At 39.2% G+C, this 20,359-nt stretch overlaps 1 protein-coding gene across 7 annotated transcripts in view; it reads right to left on the bottom strand.

Moving 5' to 3' along the window:
* CNKSR2 (connector enhancer of kinase suppressor of Ras 2) overlaps positions 1-20,359 on the bottom strand; it is a 213,027-nt gene that overhangs the window by 24,241 nt on the left and 168,427 nt on the right. For all 7 annotated transcript variants that reach the window (XM_057419585.1, XM_057419587.1, XM_057419588.1 and 4 more), the window contains 2 exons: positions 18,350-18,450; positions 16,591-17,134 (listed from right to left, as the gene is read on the bottom strand). In XM_057419585.1, the coding sequence (XP_057275568.1) occupies positions 16,591-17,134; positions 18,350-18,450 (645 nt within the window). The remainder of the gene's footprint in view (positions 1-16,590; positions 17,135-18,349; positions 18,451-20,359) is intronic.

The following is a 20,359-nucleotide window of genomic DNA, read 5'->3' as shown; positions in this document are numbered from 1 at the left end:
TTCTTCAACTAGACTTGATTGTTCAGAACCACATCCAGCCTGGCCTTGAATGTCTCCAGGGATGGCACATCCACCACCTCTCTGGGCAACATGTGCCAGTATTTTACCACCCTCTTTATAAAATATTTCTTCCTCACATCCTGAATCTCCCCTCTTTTAGTTTCAAACCATTACCCCTTGTCCTCTCACAACAGGCTCTGCTATCAAGTAGTAGCACTTGTTTGATCTGTCAATCCAGCTTGCCTTGACTGTTCTCAGGCAAGTCATGCCACTCTGCTCCAGTTCTATTTTTGATTTAGTCAGGTCTCTTCCAGGCTTGAGGAGGACCATACTTAGTAATACAAATGCTATTAGACCTGAAGCCCCTCTCTCAGATTATCAAACTGAAATACACTGCCCAAAAGCGGCATACAAAGGAAGTGCTTTTAGAAACTAATGAATTTGATTTCCATAAAAATAAAGCAGAAATCACGCTTTCTGTTTTAAAACAACGATTCAGCTGCTTTCTTAGGTGTCTATGGTGTCCTGAAAGCCCATCAGACCAATACAGCAGTGAGCTCCTTGTTTTTGTGAATTAATTGCCTACTTGGGAATATAAAATGAAGAATTAATGATAAAATGTTTCACACCTGGTGCATATGAAAGCTTATATTATCATCTGGTGAACTTTTATTTTTTATGAGAATAATTATTTTTACATAAAAAGCTTTCACTGAAAGGTTTTACGTAAGGTGCCCTTCTGGCAAGCCAAACATTGCTACACTTTTTTACTTATAATTGCTTTATATATTTTTTCATATATATTTTTAATGTGCAAAAGCTGTTTTCAGAAGTGCTCCATTTTTTTTTTTCATAAAAAATATATCCTGAGCCTATCATATGCCAAACAATGCCCTCACCAGTGCAATAAGAGAAAAACAGAGCTGCACAGGGATTTTATTAGGCTAAAGGCTCCTCTTACAGAAGTCAAATGCTGAAAATGTCAGAAGTTCCCCAGTGTATTTCAACTTTAAAGACAGCAGCAAAACCCAAATTGTAACTTCAAATCCCTGAACATGCTAGACTAAAGATGAGCTCTTTAATTGGATAGGATCTCCGAAAACTTGCTAAGAAAGTACTTCTGTAAGTAATTTAGTAGGCGGAAGAAACAGCAAACTAATCAAGGAAGTCTTTTGTCGTATCACATTATGTGTACAAGCTCCTGATTAAATACTCATTCAGAAAACTAAAAAACTACAAGTTCATGAAAAGGGATTGTAAAAGGCATTTGTCAGAAAGCTCATGAAGCCCAGACAAAGCCTAAGGTGGCATGCCAATGTTTCACAGCCACATGAATAGCCAGCCATGGGGGCACCCTTAGCTCTGCTGCCCAGCCTTCCTCTGACATCCAGGCACCATCAAAGGCCCTCTTGGGGCCCAATTTCACCACTGGTTCTCTTCTGCACATCTGACCCCTTCCTGGTGTTGGAGGCAGAGCCCTGCTCCTGCCTCAGTGCCCCATCCTGAGGGGTCAAGGGCAATATTCCTGAGCCTGGCAGAGACCCACTGTCCTCCTGAAAATCACTGAATAACGTGGGCTCAGTTCTCATACAAGGGTAGCAACCTCCCTCCTATGGATTTCTCAAGTTGCTCAGTCCTATGACTGTTACCTATGCCCTCTGCTAATTTCTTTAGTAGCTACATTGTATTCTTTAATTTCCTTTTCCTCTGCAGTCTTGTATGTGAACAAGCATTACACTTCTCTTTCCATGCATCACTTGCATGCATTTTTGTTTTTTGTTTTTTTTTTTTTTTTTGTCTTTTTTTGGTTTGTTTTGTTGGTTTTTTTTTTTTTTTAGCAAATAGCTGAGGGTATGAGATCTGCTATAGAGCGACACAAATGGACTTGTTGGACCATTTGTACTAAGCTCACATCTGCTGTGCAGAAGGGAAACATTGGTCTACAATACAAAACAGTAAAACCAACAAGCTTAGTGAGTTTCTAATTTTGCAAGGATTTGTTTTTTCAGAAGAAAGCAAACATCCCTCTTAAAGGAGCTGCGTATCTGATGTCAATAAGCTCACTAATTTTCCTGTACAGCACCAGGACTTGCTATCAGTTCAACCAGATATTCCAAAAGGCTTTATAGCAGCCTGTTTACAACAGACTAATGCTTTTGTGATTTGCAGTGATGTGGATTTATTTTCATCTTCCTCAGTGTTTTTCATTCCAGAAACACAGGTTCTGGAAAATTCTCCAGGTGCAATGTCATGGAATTAAGCTATGAATTTATGTTTGATTTATGTCGTATCTTTCATAATTAGGGTAAAGGATGCACAGAAAACAAGATTGCTTCTGGAAAACAGACCCAAGGAAAGTGACTTTGAAATATGCAGAGATCATACTACCTTTTAGAGTGTCCTTGCTTTTATCTGATATATTAAAAATGTATCTTACAGAGTAACCACAAGGTTCAATGTATATTAAATAATGCAGCTATTCAGCAACTGTGTGGAAAAATAAGAACTTTCCCAATTTAAGTTTTCTATCAGAAAGTAAATGAGAAGGTAGAAACAGGCAACAATTTATCTGTTCTGGTTACATTATCTTGCAATAGGCACTGTGTCAGCACAGCTGCTGGAGATGAAACAGCTGTTGGAGACCACGATTTACACACTTCTCTGTGAACAATAAAATACAGCAAGCACATGGTCATCTGAAGCTGAAGGTTTTTAAAACAACCCTTTAGCAGGTGTGTGCAGAAACCTTGGGGGGTTTCAGAACTGGAATTCCACACTTACGTGCCTGAGTGCAGCGACCAACTCCCCTGCTCAGCCTGGAACTACTGCAATCATTATATTTAATTTGCAAGGAGGAAACAGTTGCTAGTAAAACCCAGAAGGAACAGAGATGAAGACCCGGCTATATACTTTTGGTCATTAATAACAGTGCTAGCTATGGCAACCGCTAAAGATGGGCAACAGCAGACTGAAGAAATGCAAAACATACAAGGACAAAATAAAGAAACAGGCTCATGCCTTCATCTTTTAAAATATCTACTCCATTTCACTATGGTACAACCGAATAAGTCATCTGAAGAAAAAGTCTCACCAGAGGCCTCTGCTAATACTTTTGGAAGACCTGAGCTTAAGGGGATACTATAAGAAAGTTTTACTTGTCAAAAATAACTGTCACCTCAGCTAATTATGGACAGATACATATTACAGAATTTCCATAATCATGAGGTTATGACAGAGGTTATGTCCTCTGTGGAGGACAGCTTAGGCTGAGCAAATGGTTCTGTGCACTGGCACAGTCTGCCAGAACACGGCCCCAGCATAAAATATGTCCATTCTCACCTGAGCAACATGCTAAATTGTGCAGTTCCCTGAAACAGAGGCAAAGGCAGCATGGGTGCATTTACAGTAGGTTGTCATAGAATCATAGAATAGTTAGGGTTGGAAAGGACCTTAAGATCATCAAGTTCCAACCCCCCTGCCATGGGTTAATGCAGCCCAGGATACGGTTGGCTTTCTGGGCTGCAAGCACACACTGCCCTGTGTTGCTATCAAAACAAAATTCTCTTAAAACAGGTTTTCTTACTGGGGGAAAGATTTATGACACCATCATCCTCAACTGTATCACAGAGCATTAAGGCTGATGGGATTTTCAGTTGAAAAAACAGTAACAACTCTAGGAAACTTGATCCATAGCTTATTGCAGATTTATGTCTATTACAGTTTTATGTCCTATTTCTAGTCTTCTGCCTTTTGCTTCCATCTCACCCCACAAGATTTTGCCATCTCTTCTCCAGCTACCTTGATGTTTCCTGTTCCAAGTAAGCACTACAGACCACAACCTATAGAAAGGCTTTCCTTTCTTTTTACATGGGTAAATTAAACCTCTACCACCTTGGTGGGGTCTGCTTTCCTTTTTTTGTTCATTGGCTTACTCTCAGGAGCCTCCTACTCCCCATCATCCAAGGGAGCCATAATGCTCTGAAATGGATGCAGTCTTCTGGCAGCTGTGCCAGAAGAGCCAAATCCAGGTGGAATATAAAATCTCATCCTTCCACTCCTGCTTTCCTCTGAGTAGAAACCTGAAGACTCCAAGTGTCACAGGCCTCCGAGGGACAATGCTGGCTGCTCAGGGCCATGCCTTTGTCCTCCCAGGACCAGCTTCCCCTAAAGTTCACTAATAATGAAATCCGTCAAGGACCCAAGTGCTAGCTTCAAAACTGAAGAGTTTAATTTTTACTTTAAGTGATTTTTTTGTACTCTTGCTATAAATGTTGTGATCTTGTTTAGCCACAACATATACAAGCTTAGGAAATTGGCCTCTTGGGATGAAGGAGAGCAAGAAGGCACCTGACATTTCTAAGTTTCATAACTGTAAAAGCCATTTCCAAATTGTGAGTCTCCAAGACAATCACTTTTTCACTTTATGAAAACCTCGAATCTTCCTTCCACCTTCTACCAATAGTTCAAAATTAAGTGAACCAAAAATTTCAGCCATGCTTTATACAAGTATTGCCAGGAAACCTAACACACACCCTCTTTTCCTCTTCTTATACTATGGAGACATTTCACATGCATTTTATAGACTATGCAAGACATTCTTGGAATCAAATTTCTTTAGAATTTGCACAGATGCAAGGACAGCCTGTTTATGCTATAAGAATCACGATGGCCACTATAAGGTGGCCATATCTGCAGGCAGAACTTCTGAGCTGAACTGCAGAGGGTTAAAATGCAAAATGAGCACAGAACTTACTTAGAAACTTACTGATGTGTTAATGCATGGCACACTAAAGTCAAAAGTGCATTTTCTGGTTTTTATTTTTATTTCACAGTCTCACCATTCACTAAACCACTGTCAAAATTCTGAGATTTAAATTTTCAATGTGTTAGTATAAAAAATACATAGTGCAGTTAAATTATCCTAGTTCATTAATAAGTATTCCTAGCCCCTGCAAGAATCACATGAAACTTTTGAGGCTACAGTAGGAAACGTGACATTAAATACCAAGATCATACAATAACACCGGAGAAGATAAGCATAGTCCCCAGTGGCAGAAAAAGTTAAATAAATAAATAAAAATCTAGTCTTGGAAAGCTTTTAGTTGGAGTGTAAAATTAAAATGGATTTTTTCATATGCTTTTTACACAACCATAAATAAATAAAGACAGAAATTCTTGTATCTTCTGAAAAGACAGAAACCAGCAACTCTAGTTGTCCCTAAACCCATTATATTAGAAGTTAAAAATTTAAATGTTGCACTGTAGAAGTATGTGCATGTACTTGGTTAAAAAAATCTTGAAAATAAAATTTATTTTCTAAATTAAAAATTGAAAACAATGGCAGGGTACCTTCTAGCAGGGAAGAAAGAAACAGAATTCTCAGAATAAACAGCTTGAAGTTTTTTATAGTATGATGTTCATATTTGATTTCAAGTGTTCACATAAGTACAGGAAAAACATCATTTTAATGCCAAATATAGAGGCTATTAAAATACTGTTATATGAATTCTAAACCAGATTTTGCTATTTTTACAACAGGAAGATACTCTCGAGTTCTCTATGTCTCATATTCACCAGTTCTCAAGTATTCTGTAATGACTGCTTTGCAAGTATAGGAAACACCATATCAGCTGCAAGGAGCCCACTGACATTAGCCTCTGGATGGGTGCTGTACCAGGAGCCTCCCCCAGGCCATCCTGCCTCACTCGAAATCTGATTTTCATTTAACACAGAACTAAGTGCACAATAATCCCCAATTAAGTTTTATTATTTATTCTCATTGATTTTGCTGGGTAAAGCAATCAGGGTAAACTTCCTCCCCATTCAGTGGCTAGGCCTTGTCGCACTGTTGCCTGATCTCTGTCTATCCCTGAATTTATAACCACGATAAAGCTCCCAAGTGAGGTTTCCTTAATTTCACTTCCTCCTTGTATATCTTCAAAATTAAGCTAATATTTCAAAAACTGTCCAAAAGGTGGTTTTAAATCAAAGTTTTTGGCAGCCTCTCTCTTCAGTTTCTAATGGTGATAACAATTCAAATGCTTTTTTTAAACAAATCAGTGGTGATATTTTGTATTCCAAAAGGCCACAGTCTATCCCTCTGGAATCCAGGAGAGAAGAAATAATTAGCTGCTATTTTTTTATGCCAGCCATACTCAAAATGTGGAGCCATCCTCCTACTTAAAAACAGCCATTTTCTTTGTCTATATACAACAAGATACCACAGAGAACTTGTTTCTCACTTTGTCTGTGAAATGATGCTATTTAATAGCACCACACTAGGTACAGTGATGTGTGAGTGTTAACTATCATCAACAAGATCCAACACTCGCAAATTGGGGCCACAAAAAGGAGACAAACAATATTTATCTTCTAGCTTTTGAACCACAGTTTTTGAAAGCAAAGCTATAAACCTTTTTTTATTAACAGGAACTGAGATCCTTGCAAAATTGCCTGATTATAGGGATTTTTAGTTTTTATCTTTTTTAAGTACCATATTATCATATTTGTTTCATAAGAACTGGCAATGCTTGACACTGGAAAACAAAAGAAGATCTTACAAATAAAACGCACATAGTTAGTCTAAGCTCTGAACATTTGAGGGACTGACTCAATCCACACTGACAGAAGGATGAGCCTTCATTTCTCCACCTATCTTCCTTGGTTATTTAGATGTAGAACAGATATGAGACAGGGCACAACATTTTCCTTCTAGAAGTTCAGCTGCCAGAAGTGAGCAATATTAGCCACCTCTGACTCAAGGTGCCCTCTGATAGGAAAACCCAAGCCCAGACAGAGGAAACACCAGGGACTAGCTGTTAACAGGGAAGACTGCATTATGCGAGGTTCTCCTGAGGCTGCCCTGCATTGGAAAACAGTCCCAGGCTGCACTAACGACCTGCATGGTGGATGGTGGAAGAGAATAAACCTATTAAAATATACAAGCACAGAAGTGCAAGGAAACATCTTGTAGACTGCTGGAGGTCAGTGTCAGAAGTTGGAATGATTTGGAGGGATGAAATCTCTCCCAAATTTTGCACAGCAATGTGGTCAGTGCTGTGCTAACAGACACAAAGCCTGGTAAACACCAGGTTTGTCTGCAGGCTTTTGCTTTTTTTTTTTTTCTTTTGTCTGCTCAGGTTGTTAGTTTTACAAAACGTGATATTTTTCTGTTGTTTGGTTGGTTTTAGCCCAATTATTTAGACATTTTAAACCACCTAAAGTTTTTATTAACATCAGCTACTTAATGTATATACACAAGAGGCACAGGGATAATTAGCTCAGCTATGATAAGAAAAATAGCCATTCAGAAGAAAAGCATTTGGAATACTGTACAGCATGAGCTGAAATATGAAGTACAATATGGTTGAAAAACAGATACTTATCACAGTACAGTGCATAAAACACCAGGGTAAAGCAACCTTCCTGGTCTCATCCAGGTGCACTGCACCTGCCATGGATGCTGCTATCCCAGAAGAGGTGGGAGGCATCTGGTAAAAACAGGGAAGCTCAGCAAGAAGGGTCAGAGCCTAGAAAGCACCATCTGTGAGAAAAACTAAATCAACCTTCATAACAAATATTCATCTTGAAAAAAAGAGCTGCTGTAATGGAGCAGTTTTGTTTTCTATGCCATAATGGAAAAGAAATGGTAGACTTGAATTGCAGAGGGAATGATTCAATATCCATTAGGAGAAAAAAAAAAAAATCCTTTCCAATACAGCAAAGAGAAAAAGCACTGTCCGGAGGGAATGAGGAATACTGCTAGGGATGTTTAAGGACAGATTTGGCAGGTATAGTGGCTCCAAATTTAGTGGGTAACTTTCGAATTCACTTCCATCTCACTGGCTCCAAGACATGCACAGAACATTTACAGCTTCACCAGAGCCTTTGGAGATGCTGCCCTCCTGCAGTGGAAATGTTTAGGAAACAATATGCCTAAACATAAGCATCTAGTGTCATTTTATCTGCCAAAGAGTATCCAAACAAGTTGCATAGGGATGGCAGGTTGGACACATGACCTACACAAGGTCTGTGACCCTCTGGAGCAGCAGCTAGTGGCTAAAAAGATAGGAAAGTCAGCCAAAAGGCCAGGCTGGGACCTTGGAAGGTTAACAGGAAATTGCCCTGCAACATTTATTTATAGGCCTCCATGACAGTCTTCATCTTAAATCCAAGATCTACAAGGACATCTTTTTTAACAATAGGTTAAATGAAAAAAACCTGCTTTGTAAAAATTGGGCTTTTCCAGAGTCTGCTGTCCAACATAAACAAATCTAGCAGGATGCTGACTGTTCACATGAGGGCTTTAATATCTCATTATCTGCTGCACATGATGAACAGTAATTAAATAAGAATGCATGCTTACACAGTGACAGAAGTTCAACATTCAACTAAATCACAGACATCCAATGACCTTCCAAGCAGCACTAATTCAAGTTCATCCCTGCATATGTTTTACAGTTGCCTTGCAAGAACCTGAGAACCACAGACAGCAGATGGTATCACCTGAAGATGTAATTTGAAAAAATTTTAGTCCTCCTCTATTCTCCCAGTTCTACTGGTACCATGTCATATCCTTCTGATTTCATTATAATCCATTACAGAAAGGGGTTTTGGTTTTTTTTTAGCTTTGAAAAATGCAAAAAAAAATTAAAATTATATATTTCAAAAAAACATTCTCATGCTCACAGTAGCCAGTTAATGTTTTTAACTGTAGGCATCTGTTTCCTTTGCATTTAGAAACTTTCAGATTAGGCTGAGTACTCGCTGCATCTCAAAGAGGAACTATGCCAGTTCTGCAAAAATCCCAGCAAAAAAAAAATGGCTTCCTCATGTATTATGCAGTGGTCAAATCTGAGAGTGTCTTTAAAACAATTTTCAGTGAGTTTCAGCAAGAAGATTTATACAAATGATTAAAAATTATGTATGTTTCTCATGATTGAAATAAAAAATGAATCCGAGTCTATATTTTGAGACAAGAAAACCTTCTTTTTAATGGGAAACGATATGTTAAATTAAAAAAAAAGTCTGATTTTCCTTTTTGTTTCAAATTTCAAAAAAGCTACATACCCCCTTTTAGAAATGTGACTGTATTATGCTTCATAAAGAAAGCACATTTTGAATTGAGGGGGAGGAATGTGCAAGCACAAAAAAGGCTGTTTTATATTGCTATCGAGACCTATCAGGCCAACAAACTGGGAAGCAATCTCATATCCTATGGTAAACAGACAGCCCCAGAGGGCTTGGACTGTCTTCCCTGAATGTGGTCTGCCACTGATGAGCTGTCTTTTCCCAAGGAGAACATGTGTGCAGCCAGACTCAGACAGAGCAGTGGCAGGGACAGTGCTTGCTCACACCAGAAAGAAATGGAAAAAGAAATGATTTTCCATTTCCAAGAAATGGAAAAATTCAAGGCAAACCAGATTGCTTACATAGCACCTAGCAAGAAAATTAATGCAGAACATCAAAGAAAAAAATAGAAATATATTTGCACATCCATAGTTTCCTTGCTCCTTCACCTATCCTAAAGGTGTTTCTGCTACCATGGCTCCATTGACAGCCACTGACTTAGTAACATAATTGGGGAAACTCTGTGAGAAAAGCAATTTGTAAGAATGGCCACATAAGAAATTCTCTTGTGCATTTCTTTTTGCCTGTAAAAAGACCACTTAATCCATATATTTCAAGCAAAAGCAGATGAACTTTGTTTGCAGTGACATCCAAAGCTATTAAAACTGAGATAAGAGTAGGAATTTACCCTTCCTTTGCATTTTTAGTAGCACAAGCAATGGAAATCAATTAAAATTTAAAATGTGGCAACAACATATTTGTGGGTAAAATGCATTCATATGTAAAAACACTAAGGAGGCAAAAAATTAAACTACTTTTATTTTTGTTGACAGCCCATATTGCTTTCTGAATTGCTGCTTAGTAAATAATTCAATATTTGGCTTTCAAACACTGCAGGCAATTTTTCCCCCTTAAACTGAAATTTAAAATCAGAATACAGAGGTTCTGTATCCCATCACTTTTATTTAAAATACAAACCCATTCCTGCAATAGAGTTTCTTTTGCATATGAGAACTGGAAAAGCTTTATTTTATAAATTTTAAAATTTTAATTAAAGAACATGCTCAGAAAGAAACATACCTACTCCCAGTACTTATTTATCCAAGCTAGTCTTAAAAGATAATAAATAGTCTAAACCACATTTTTTATACATGCAGCTGAACATATGCACATACATATGTGTCAGCTGGAGGATAATTAAGCAACTCTTAGTTGACAATTTTCCCAAATTGCAGTTGCTTCTAGAAGCTTACAGAAATTCCTATTCAGATAAACACGTACCTTAAAATTTAACAAGGATAAAAAGCATTAGCCTGACATATAACCTAGATTATCAACAGTGCTGTCCCCTCACCCATTCATTTTCAAATATAACAGCTCTCATAGGTTCTCACTGGATCTTATGACAAATGAAGCATTAAATGGTTTAGTTAAGACGAAACCAACAAAACCATCCAAGAGCATGTGAAGACATGCCATTCCACCAGACATTTTGTACATAAAGCATTTGCTTTGAAAAGCAGCCCAGGTGGTACAGCAGCTACTGTCTTGCCCTGCTTTTCCACAGTTCCTTCCTCCCTGAGACTGTGAGGCACCTTGCGCACATATAAACTATCTGTATCAAAGCAGTGCGGGCTAGTTATTTACACTATAAACCAACAAGCTTAAGATCATATTTCTGAACACAACTAGGCAGTATTTTTTAGGCAAGCTCATTCTGAGTTATTGAGGAAAGCTAGCCCAGCAGGGGCAGTGGGAAGGTGGTCTCCTCCTAGCAGACAAGGCATTAAAAGAAGCCTTGGTCCTTAGCCCACGGGAGTGCAAGTGCCCAGTCGGGTGCCACATGAAGGCTTAAATGGGAATTAGGAATGAAAAATCAGATCAGAGTAAGAAAGCTTAGGAAAAGCAGCCATCTCTTTAGTCTATTCAGTGTGTGAGCACACATAGGCTGCGCCGCCCAGAAGGATGTTGAGAAAAAAAACAAAAACAACCCTGGCAAATATACTGCTATGTACAGGACCGACAGTGGATGTAGCAAGCTAGAATAACATCCTCCTTAGTGTCCTAGAGGGTGCTGCACTTCCTGCTATTTGCCAGCCTCAGAAGGAATGTTTCTAACATGAAACATTACCTGTGATTTTTCACAGCTCCACTTATTTAAGACACTACCAGGCATTCTACTACCAGACTTCTACTACCCTAAGTTAATTCCAGAGGGGAAGATACAATATCTTAATGATCTCTCCCTGGCCTCCTGGTGAGGATAAAACTAACTAGGTGGTCAGAAGACAGGACAACCTTAATGGTACCTTCTGTAAAATGGAAAGAGGCTGTCAGAAAAGCAAATGCCCTATTAATTTCAGACACACATCCCCATCAACTCCAGTGCCCTTAATCCAGGCTTTACATATTACTCATCCTGACTCCCACCTTTCACTGTTGCCCAAACCCTGCCAAAGTGAAAAGACACCCTATCCAAAAGGCAGAGAAGCAAAACCTAGAAGTGGTACACAGCGTACCACTTCAAAACATAGTGTTTAATTAGCAAAGAGTGATCTTTGAGAGAAGCATTTGCACTGCTCATTACAGCCCTCTCATTAAAACCAGGGAAGCCTCCCTGTACCTGTATTTCAGAACTTGAAACATCTGACCTTATTTGGAGTATATTTTTCATTAGCACAAACTCCTTCTTGAAGGCAAATATCACCTAGAATGTCACAAGGAAATACCTTCTTGGGCAAAGTGCGTGAAACCACTGCTAGTCATAGCACTACTCCTTAAACCCATCTGTGCTATTTTGTGAAAGCACTGCACCTTGAATTTCATTTCTGCAATTTGTAGGTGGGGTGGGAGAAACTGCTCTCAGTTTCTCTTGCTACTTCCTAATTATTTAACTGGGAAAAAAAAGGAGAAAGTCTCAGGCTTGGTACCTTAGCACAAACAGACATTCAGTATCTCTTTCAGTGACTGTGAGGGATCTCTTTCACATCAAAGGGAGCTTTCCTGAAACCCTTTGAAGGGATTGGACATCCCTCTAAGCTGCAAAATATCAGCATCAGCTCCTCTCTGGCCTTTGGCAAGTGTCTTCAGTGGTTTAAGGTTAAAAGTCATGTTTCAAAGACTGGAACATGAGGCTATGATGTTCCCCTAGGACAGTGCTCGCTAGACTATGTGAGACTAAGTATGGGATGCTGGGAGATGTTGCAAATCTGCACAAGGGCTTCCAGTGATTCAGCAAAATGCCAGGGAATACATGTGAGTGTGCCCAGGCTTAGGAAACATTGTGAAATCTTTTCAAGGTGACACAAGTCATGCATGGAAGATTGTTGCATCTCATAAACACTTCAGGGGAGCAAATCAATGCAGCAAACAAAAGGCTCCCACCCTTCAATTATCCCAAAAGGACAGCCAGTGATTTATTGAAATCTATTCAAGAGCTTGTTATAGAAGATACTCCAAAATTATGAGGATGGGATAGAAAACAAAAACCCTAAAACACATGTCAGCAGGAATTACAGTACTCAAAGTGCAGAACAAGGACATAAAACTTGCAGAAGCAAGAGAAGAAGAGGTGAGGAACGATGCAGAAGGAAATGGGGTTAAATAGTGGGAAGACAGCCTAAATTATTTCTTTCTGCTGCAAATACCTTTTCAAACTCAGAGACATCAATGCTCTTCTATCCATATTCCTGAAGAAATCTTAAGGAGCCCACACAGTGGAAAGCTCCTTTGCACACTGTTGCAGGTCCCAGGCGTGAGTTCCCTGGAGGTGCATCAATCCTGCTCTGGCCAATCCCACAACACATCCAGCCAGCAGCAGAGCTCCTGCCCCAGCACTGTATAGGCAGGTCACAGCAGCAGAGACTCCCACGGATGCTACTGCTTTCAAAAGACTTTTTCAGGGAGTATGGAAAAAGGTACAGGTTTTTCTGTGGCTAAGTCTGTAGCACCTACAGCCAGTTACACTCTGTAGAGATCTAGTATATTCTCTTAAATGTGGAACCCTTAGTAATTTCTGTTATTGTGCCAGAAACCAAAGTCTTTGAAAATGAAGGAACCACCATCAAAAATAATAATAAAGCAAAAAATGAAGCAAGCTTTCCTGGGACAAATCATGGAAACAGTCTCCCAAGAAGATCCCAGAAGCATTCTTTGGCATTAAGTAGTGAAATCTGTCAAAACACAAAGCGCAGACAGCAGTGGGGCCAGAGGGGAAGGGGGGTGGCAGTGCCATGATGCACAGCTGTCTCCTTCTGTTGCCTCCTTCTAGCACAAGACAAAACTGAAAAGCCCCAGCTTGTCCTTCACAACGCAATCACAGAAATGCAATGCACTGTGCCGCAGCCATTGACATGCTCCCCGCATGCAGGCTGCCTCTGAACCACACAGCAAGAGGGACGGTTGGTGCCATAGATCTGAATGTTGTTTGCCATTTTCATAGGCTCAGGAGCGAACACACAGACAAACTCAAATACCCCACAACAGGATCCTCTTCAATTACAAAGAAAGAGACCATTACAGGACGGTGTCAATATGGAACATCTAAATGAGTCACACAAATGTCATTTTAATTAGGGAAATAAAACAACCCATCAAAGATTAGCAATGCAATGTTCATGTGATATAACGAGACAAAAAGCAGCAACTGAACACACAACAAAGTCAGGTCCTCACAGACAAACATAGGAAAGGACACCCCACATTTTCAGTTTACCATGATATATCTAGGCACTATAGAAGAGCTGACGCACAAAATTATTTGCAGTGTCAGTAAAGTCTTGTAATATCTATTTAAAGCATAAATTAGTAATTAAGAGAGAGCAGATGCTTAGTTGTTGCATGTCAGTGTAGCTTTAGTAGAAAGTCAACAAAACTATGTTAGATTATAGCAGCTGGTGACAGCATCTGAAAAAAACATGGAGCTCCTAATTTGCGGTGTGGTTATTTGAGAACAATTCTGCAAAAGAAGTTGGAAGAAACAGGACTGCATTTTACTGTTTGATTGAAACTCAAGAGGTTTTAAAAGTGGGAATGTAAAACCAAAAAGCCGAGAAAACAAACTTTTGGCAATGATATTTGACTTGTACAGCAACAACTGCAAAGGAACTGCATTCCTTGTCCCGCAAAAAAAGCAATAAGAATGATTAAGCTTTAAAACACGTAACTGTACACACAAGAACACATATAATCATTCAAGAGCTCAGAACTATGTCAGGATCACAAATGTGTAAGGCAAATAAATACATTTAAAAGGCTCATCTGACACCACATCAAGGAATGTTCAAGGTGAGATTAAAACATTTCTAAAAGGGAAAGGATTCCCCTTTGCCAGTCAGTTGCAATGTTTCATTTTCCCAGAGCAATGGAAGGGAGGGGGGCAATGATGGAGCATGCACAGGGCACCCACCCTGTCAGCAGACTTAGCAGTTAAAAGCAAATCTCTCAGCTCAGAAACTGGATTTTGCACCTAATAATACTACTTGCGTGAAATCCCTCCTGCTTTTTACTGTTAAGGGCACTGGAAAAAGTCAGTGTTGCAAACAGAACATTGCAGCCATGGCAACAAGCAATTCAACACTTAAACTTTTCAACAGACTAAACAGTATTTTCTTTCTGTTTTTATAATTTCATGGTCAATAATTCACCATGAGCACTTTACTTGTCTAGCTGTTCATTAATGTCTCAAAAACAACCTCCTGTTAAAGCTTCAACCAAGAAAACCTTCTCACTCAAAGAAAAATAAAAGCATGCGTATACAGGGAGAGCACTTAAAAAATGAACCTTTTTTCTCCCATTTTGGAAATTGACATAGAAAGATGGAGAAGGGCCCAAGTTCTGGCACGTTAAATCAAGCATTAGCCCTTTATTAGTACAGTACATTATTAAATGCTACAACCAGCAACTCAAAAGCATTAAAATTGAGATTTAAAACCCCTAACAACTTAGGCCTTGCAACAGTATCTCTGAGTAATGCCCAAACAGCACAGGAACTCCAGTGGGAAGTCTCCTTGACTCTTTCTGTTGACTGTAAGGATTTTGTTTTAAAATATTTTTATATTGTTATCAGCAAAAACCCATTTGAAAACTGAAATGGAAGGCTAAAAATGGGATAAAGCATTCTGTATAGCCAATGAAATTTAACCCTATTAATTAGACAGCTTCATTTCACAGTCAATCAGAGTCTAATATTACCCTAAAAAATGTATGGGTTTTTTTGGAGATGTCATGCATGAACGCAACTGAAATCGTGCCTTTTTTAACTTTTAAAGGCATTGAATTTAGTACCTGCAAAAGAAATCACAGTTTTCTCAAAGTCAAGAATTTGAGATTTTTAGAAACTACTGACTGAAACATGAGGGCAATGGAAAAACGCTGATCTCTCCTAAGTAGACTAAATAGCATCCACATGGATTTTAATGCTCAGCAAAGGTGCTAACCTTAATGAATTATCTTAGCTAGGTAGTTATCCAAAGCTTGCATTACCATTTCCTATGTCTTTACCATTTTTATACTCTTATACTGAAGTGAAAAAAATGAACATGAAGGAACCAGACAGTACAGACCCTTTGAGAACTTCAGGGATCATCCTGCTTTCCTTGCCACATCAGGTAATTTAATTGCAGCATGACCCCACAACTGATGGATGCTGGCTTTGTTGACTGACCCTACAACTTGGGTGTGAATTCAGCTTTGCTAGCAACACATGCTGAGAAGCTCCATAAATGACAGTGAAGGACAGAGCATGAAACAGACACAGAAATATGTTTACGCGTTCAGAAGGAGCAGGGACCTTCTCCAATCCTTGTTTATTTGGATTATTTTGACAAATAGCATTAATATCTATGGAGTTAATGTGCCACACAAGAGACAGTTATTCAGCATTATGATTTTTTTTTTTTTTTTAAGCCTCGCTGGTTAGATATTCTCTATTAATTTTTTCATTTTCTTCAAAAGATTCTTTTTTAACTCCTCTCTCTATAACTCACAAGGTGAAGAACTGGGGAAAATACACTCTCTTTTTCAACTTCTTAGAGCTTCTTGGCTGTCTTTTGACCTGCCCGCCTGGTTACCACACAATCTCAGCCTGACCCTGCACTCCAGGGTTTACCAAGTGTTTTTCACAACCTAGATGGAGTTGGATGGAAATTTTTCTAAGTATGTCCTGAGACATACATGTGTTGGGGGGGAGGATACTGTGAAAGTGGAACTGGGAAGAAAGCATGGAAGCAAAACCCATTTATAACTAAGAATTGCTAGTAGGAGGTGAATGGTGACCAGCCTACAGGAATGGTGAGCAGCCTACGGGGTGAGCTGTAGGGGAAAGCGTCTGGTGATCATGAGAGGTCATGCAACACTGATTATTAAGCCTTATACAAACGGCAAATAAAAGAGGTGTGTGACAAGGTGGGCCTGGTAAAACATGGGGATGTTGAAAGACGGGGTTTTTTTTTGATAGGAAAAAGGAAAAACAATCTCCACTTTACACAAACAGGAAAAGCCACAGAAATATCCAATACTTACTTTTATCTTCCTGGTTTTCGTCTGCTGCTTTGCCCTCCTCTTCCTCCTCCTCCTCCTCCTCCACCTCCTTCTGCTGTGCTTCTTCATGGTGATCGGCGGCACCAACTGAAAGGCTCTGGCAGCAGTGGTTGAAGCCGCTATCCCGAGGCAGAGTGAAACTTCTGGGCTTTCCCCCATTCCCATTCAGCACTTGCATCCGCTCACCCTCCACGAGGGGGAAGGGGCCGTAGTGGTCTTGCAAGTGGCACTTCTGGGTGGGCAAGGTGGACTGCCGCCGGTGCTCGGGGGAGACCACGGCCACCTCGGAGAACACAGAGTCCTCCAGCGGCAGCGTCTGCAGGTAGTGGAGTCCTGAGCTTGTCAGCGGTGTCTCTATGAGGTCCTGCCAGGAGCGCCGCTGGCTCGCCGTCTTGCGCACCGGCGAGTCGGTGGCGCTCCCCGCCGCCTCCGGGCGGAACTCCTCGTGCGACGACTGCGACTGGGAGGTCTCCGTGGATGAGAGCCGGCTGTGTTTTGGCTCCACATAAGGGCTTGTGCAGCTCATCTGCAACATCAGCAATGGAGCAACCTTCAGATCAGTGTACACCGAGACCTAGTGCTCATGATAACCATGTACTTTTCATTGTCACTGACACCACCCAGTTCAGTAACAAAGGCATAATCTTACCAGATTAACCTGTCCTGATCCTAACTTCAAGGCGTGCCCATATCTATATGTCACACCTGTAGGTCAAACACTGATTCTTATTCATAATAGTAAAGATATCACTATACTTACTATGTCCCTTAGTGTATAAAATAAGCCAACACAATTATTTGCAGTAAAATTGGCAGAATATAGCACTATGGAAGACATAGAAGAGGTGGGCTTGGTCCATTAAAAATCTTATAAATGACATCCAAATGCCCTGTCATCCTATCTTGCTAAGAATTTCTTTGGAATCATGTTTGCAGTGTTTTGGTGCAGTTTAAAGATCTATGATCTGGGAAGATAAAGTATTGCATTCAAATTAAACATCATGAACAATCCGTTTCCCCCAACTTTTCTAATTTTTGATTCCAAATTTTTGCATTTTAAAAACTATATTCAAGTAAGATGCATTAGTTAATACTGAGTATATGGACATGAAAATTAAAATTGCCAATGTAGAACAAGTTAGATGTCCATACTCTGCTTTATACCAACAACTGCTTCAAGAATAAAGCAAAACAAATCCCCTTGTGTTCCAATTTACAGACGAACCTACTTTTTCCACAACAACAGAACAACTGGTATCACTGTTTGCAATATAAGACAGAACATTTATATGTTGGCATTTCTCTGGAAATTCAAGTGCCATTTGTCACTGTAAAGTTTCACAGCACAACTGTTGGAGTCTTAGAGAAGAGCCTGTGTTGTTACTGAGGCAATAAGATTTTGTCAGAGAAGTCGATAAGGGGGTGGTGAGGGATTGCATGGATGAGTAGGTGATCATCATGAATGAAGATCAGGAAAAAAAGAACTCTGTAACTTAATCTACTTCATACAGTGAGTGGGATTATAAATCCATGTTCTCTGCAAACCAATTGAAGTTAGGCTGCTGGAGGCTATTGAAGTTAGCAATGCATGTGACTTAACAAATGCCTTAAGTCAGGTACTGACTCAAAAAGGTATGCTAGAGTGTGCCTTAATGTGCACACGCAGATACTTCTAGGCAGGAGAGTACATAAAGGTGATGCTTTACCTAGTGATCCCTTTAGACAGTTGCAGGTGACTTACCGAAGGAGGCCGTGGGTATGTGTCATACGGGGGTGGTGGGCTGTCTTGTTTGGGTGTTGACGGAGTGTCAGCTTCCTCCTTATCGCTCTCACTCCAGTAATCTACAAATTACATACAGATCAGATCAAGAACTACCAACACACTTTGGTACATTCATGTATCAGAGACTTGCTTTCACAAAACCATCCTTGGTATTACTGAGAGATAAATACTAGTGAATGCTGTAAACATTAGCTGCTGTAATTTGCAATTGTTTCAATCTAATTGTTTTAATCTAATCTAAATTCAAAACATTATGTGGTATACTAAGTCTAATGCCCCATTGCAGATATTAAACAACAACCTGCAAATGAGCCACAAATTTAACACTTGTACACTCCTTATAAAATACAACATGCAGAATATTCCTACTGAAACTATCAGATTTTCAAATACTTATACAGCCATAAAAATAATTATGACTGGACATACATTGCCTGGAAAATACTGAAAGTATTTTTTGAACAGGAAGGATGACATTGTAACTTGCTAAAGTCTTGTTGACTGCAAATAACATTATCAAATATAATTAGAACCAACTGGCAAATCAAACAAGTAGAGGTTACTGCACACATGAATAATCAATGCTATTTTAATACCTATTTTCTCCACTGTATGCTACCAGTTACCCAAGCTTTTAAATTAAATTTCTATTAACAAACAGCTTCTTTAAAGATAAGGCAGAAAAACTAGTTTTCATATATCTGATTCATAAAACAACTGCTGCCATGTTATCCATGCAAGATCATAAAGGAAATACGGTAAGGAAAAGTATGATAATGACACTTAAGTGCAGAGTTCCAAAAGATGGATAAGAAACTACAAAGGATATGAGGATCCATTTTGTCATGAAATCAAGTCTTGGTCAAGCCCGTTTGATAAGTTTGGTAGCTTGGTCAAAGGGCAAAACACATGGAAGAAGTTACCACAAGGGAATTTATATTTATTCTGTTGCAAATATTTTTGAAGCAGAACAGCATCTAACAAAATGGACACTGGACTTTAACAGTCCTTCAAAAAGAAAGCTGCCAACTCAGCTCTAGATCGGTAACTTTAATATTTTGCCACGCTGTAAGATATGTGCAAACATTTCTGTTGTCACCTTCTAGTATTTGGTAAAACATTGTACAACAGGACACTTTAGCTCAGACTATTCACAGACTAATCACAGGCAATTTTCACTTTGCCTAGTAAGTTTTCAGTGAACTACTTAACTAACTTACTACTTTCTCTTTGATAAATGGGGAAAAAAAGATTGATTGCTGCTTCACAGAATCATAGAATAGTTAGGGTTGGAAAGGACCTTAAGATCATCTAGTTCCAACCCCCCTGTCATGGGCAGGGACACCTCACACTAAGCCATGTCACCCAAGGCTCTGTCCAACCTGGCCTTGAACACAGCCAGGGATGGAGCATTCACAACCTCCCTGGGCAACCCATTCCAGTGCCTCATTAGGAGCAATCTAAGCTAAAATCCAAGCTGGCACAGCATACAATTTTGGCTTTAATGATTTTTTTTGTTACTATGATGATTTTTGTATTGTATGATTAATGAGCTACCTGTAACTAAACTTTTAAAGATTTAAAAAAAAACCCTTATCTTTAAATAACACCATCTTGAAACAGCTCTCCCTACAATTTTGTATATATTTAGATTGCAAAAATGGTAGGGACAGCTTTATTTATCTATTTAATTTTTCCAAGTACAAACAACTCCATCTTAACTCTAAGTCTCCTGGTTTGCATCCTTCAAGCTTACAGCTGAGATTCTCTTCAAATAGTACGAATAAGTAGAATAAACAAAGTTTTTCATGAGTATGAAATAAAAAAAACCCAAACAGTTTCATCTAAAGATATCTGCAAATAAGTAATTTTTGGTGAATGAAAGACTAAATCAGTGAAAACTCTTTTTAAAATCACTCCTAGTTTTAAGAAAACTTGTTTCCAGCAACTAAAACCACCTGAAAATAT

The sequence above is a fragment of the Pezoporus wallicus genome, unplaced genomic scaffold, assembly GCF_028554395.1.
Source record: "Pezoporus wallicus isolate ANWC-B61680 ecotype Strahan unplaced genomic scaffold, APGP_CSIRO_Pwel_v1 contig_5767, whole genome shotgun sequence".
NCBI classification, from domain to species: domain Eukaryota; kingdom Metazoa; phylum Chordata; class Aves; order Psittaciformes; family Psittacidae; genus Pezoporus; species Pezoporus wallicus.
Note: the sequence above shows the minus strand (reverse complement) of the source record. Positions and strands in the feature narration are given on the sequence as shown.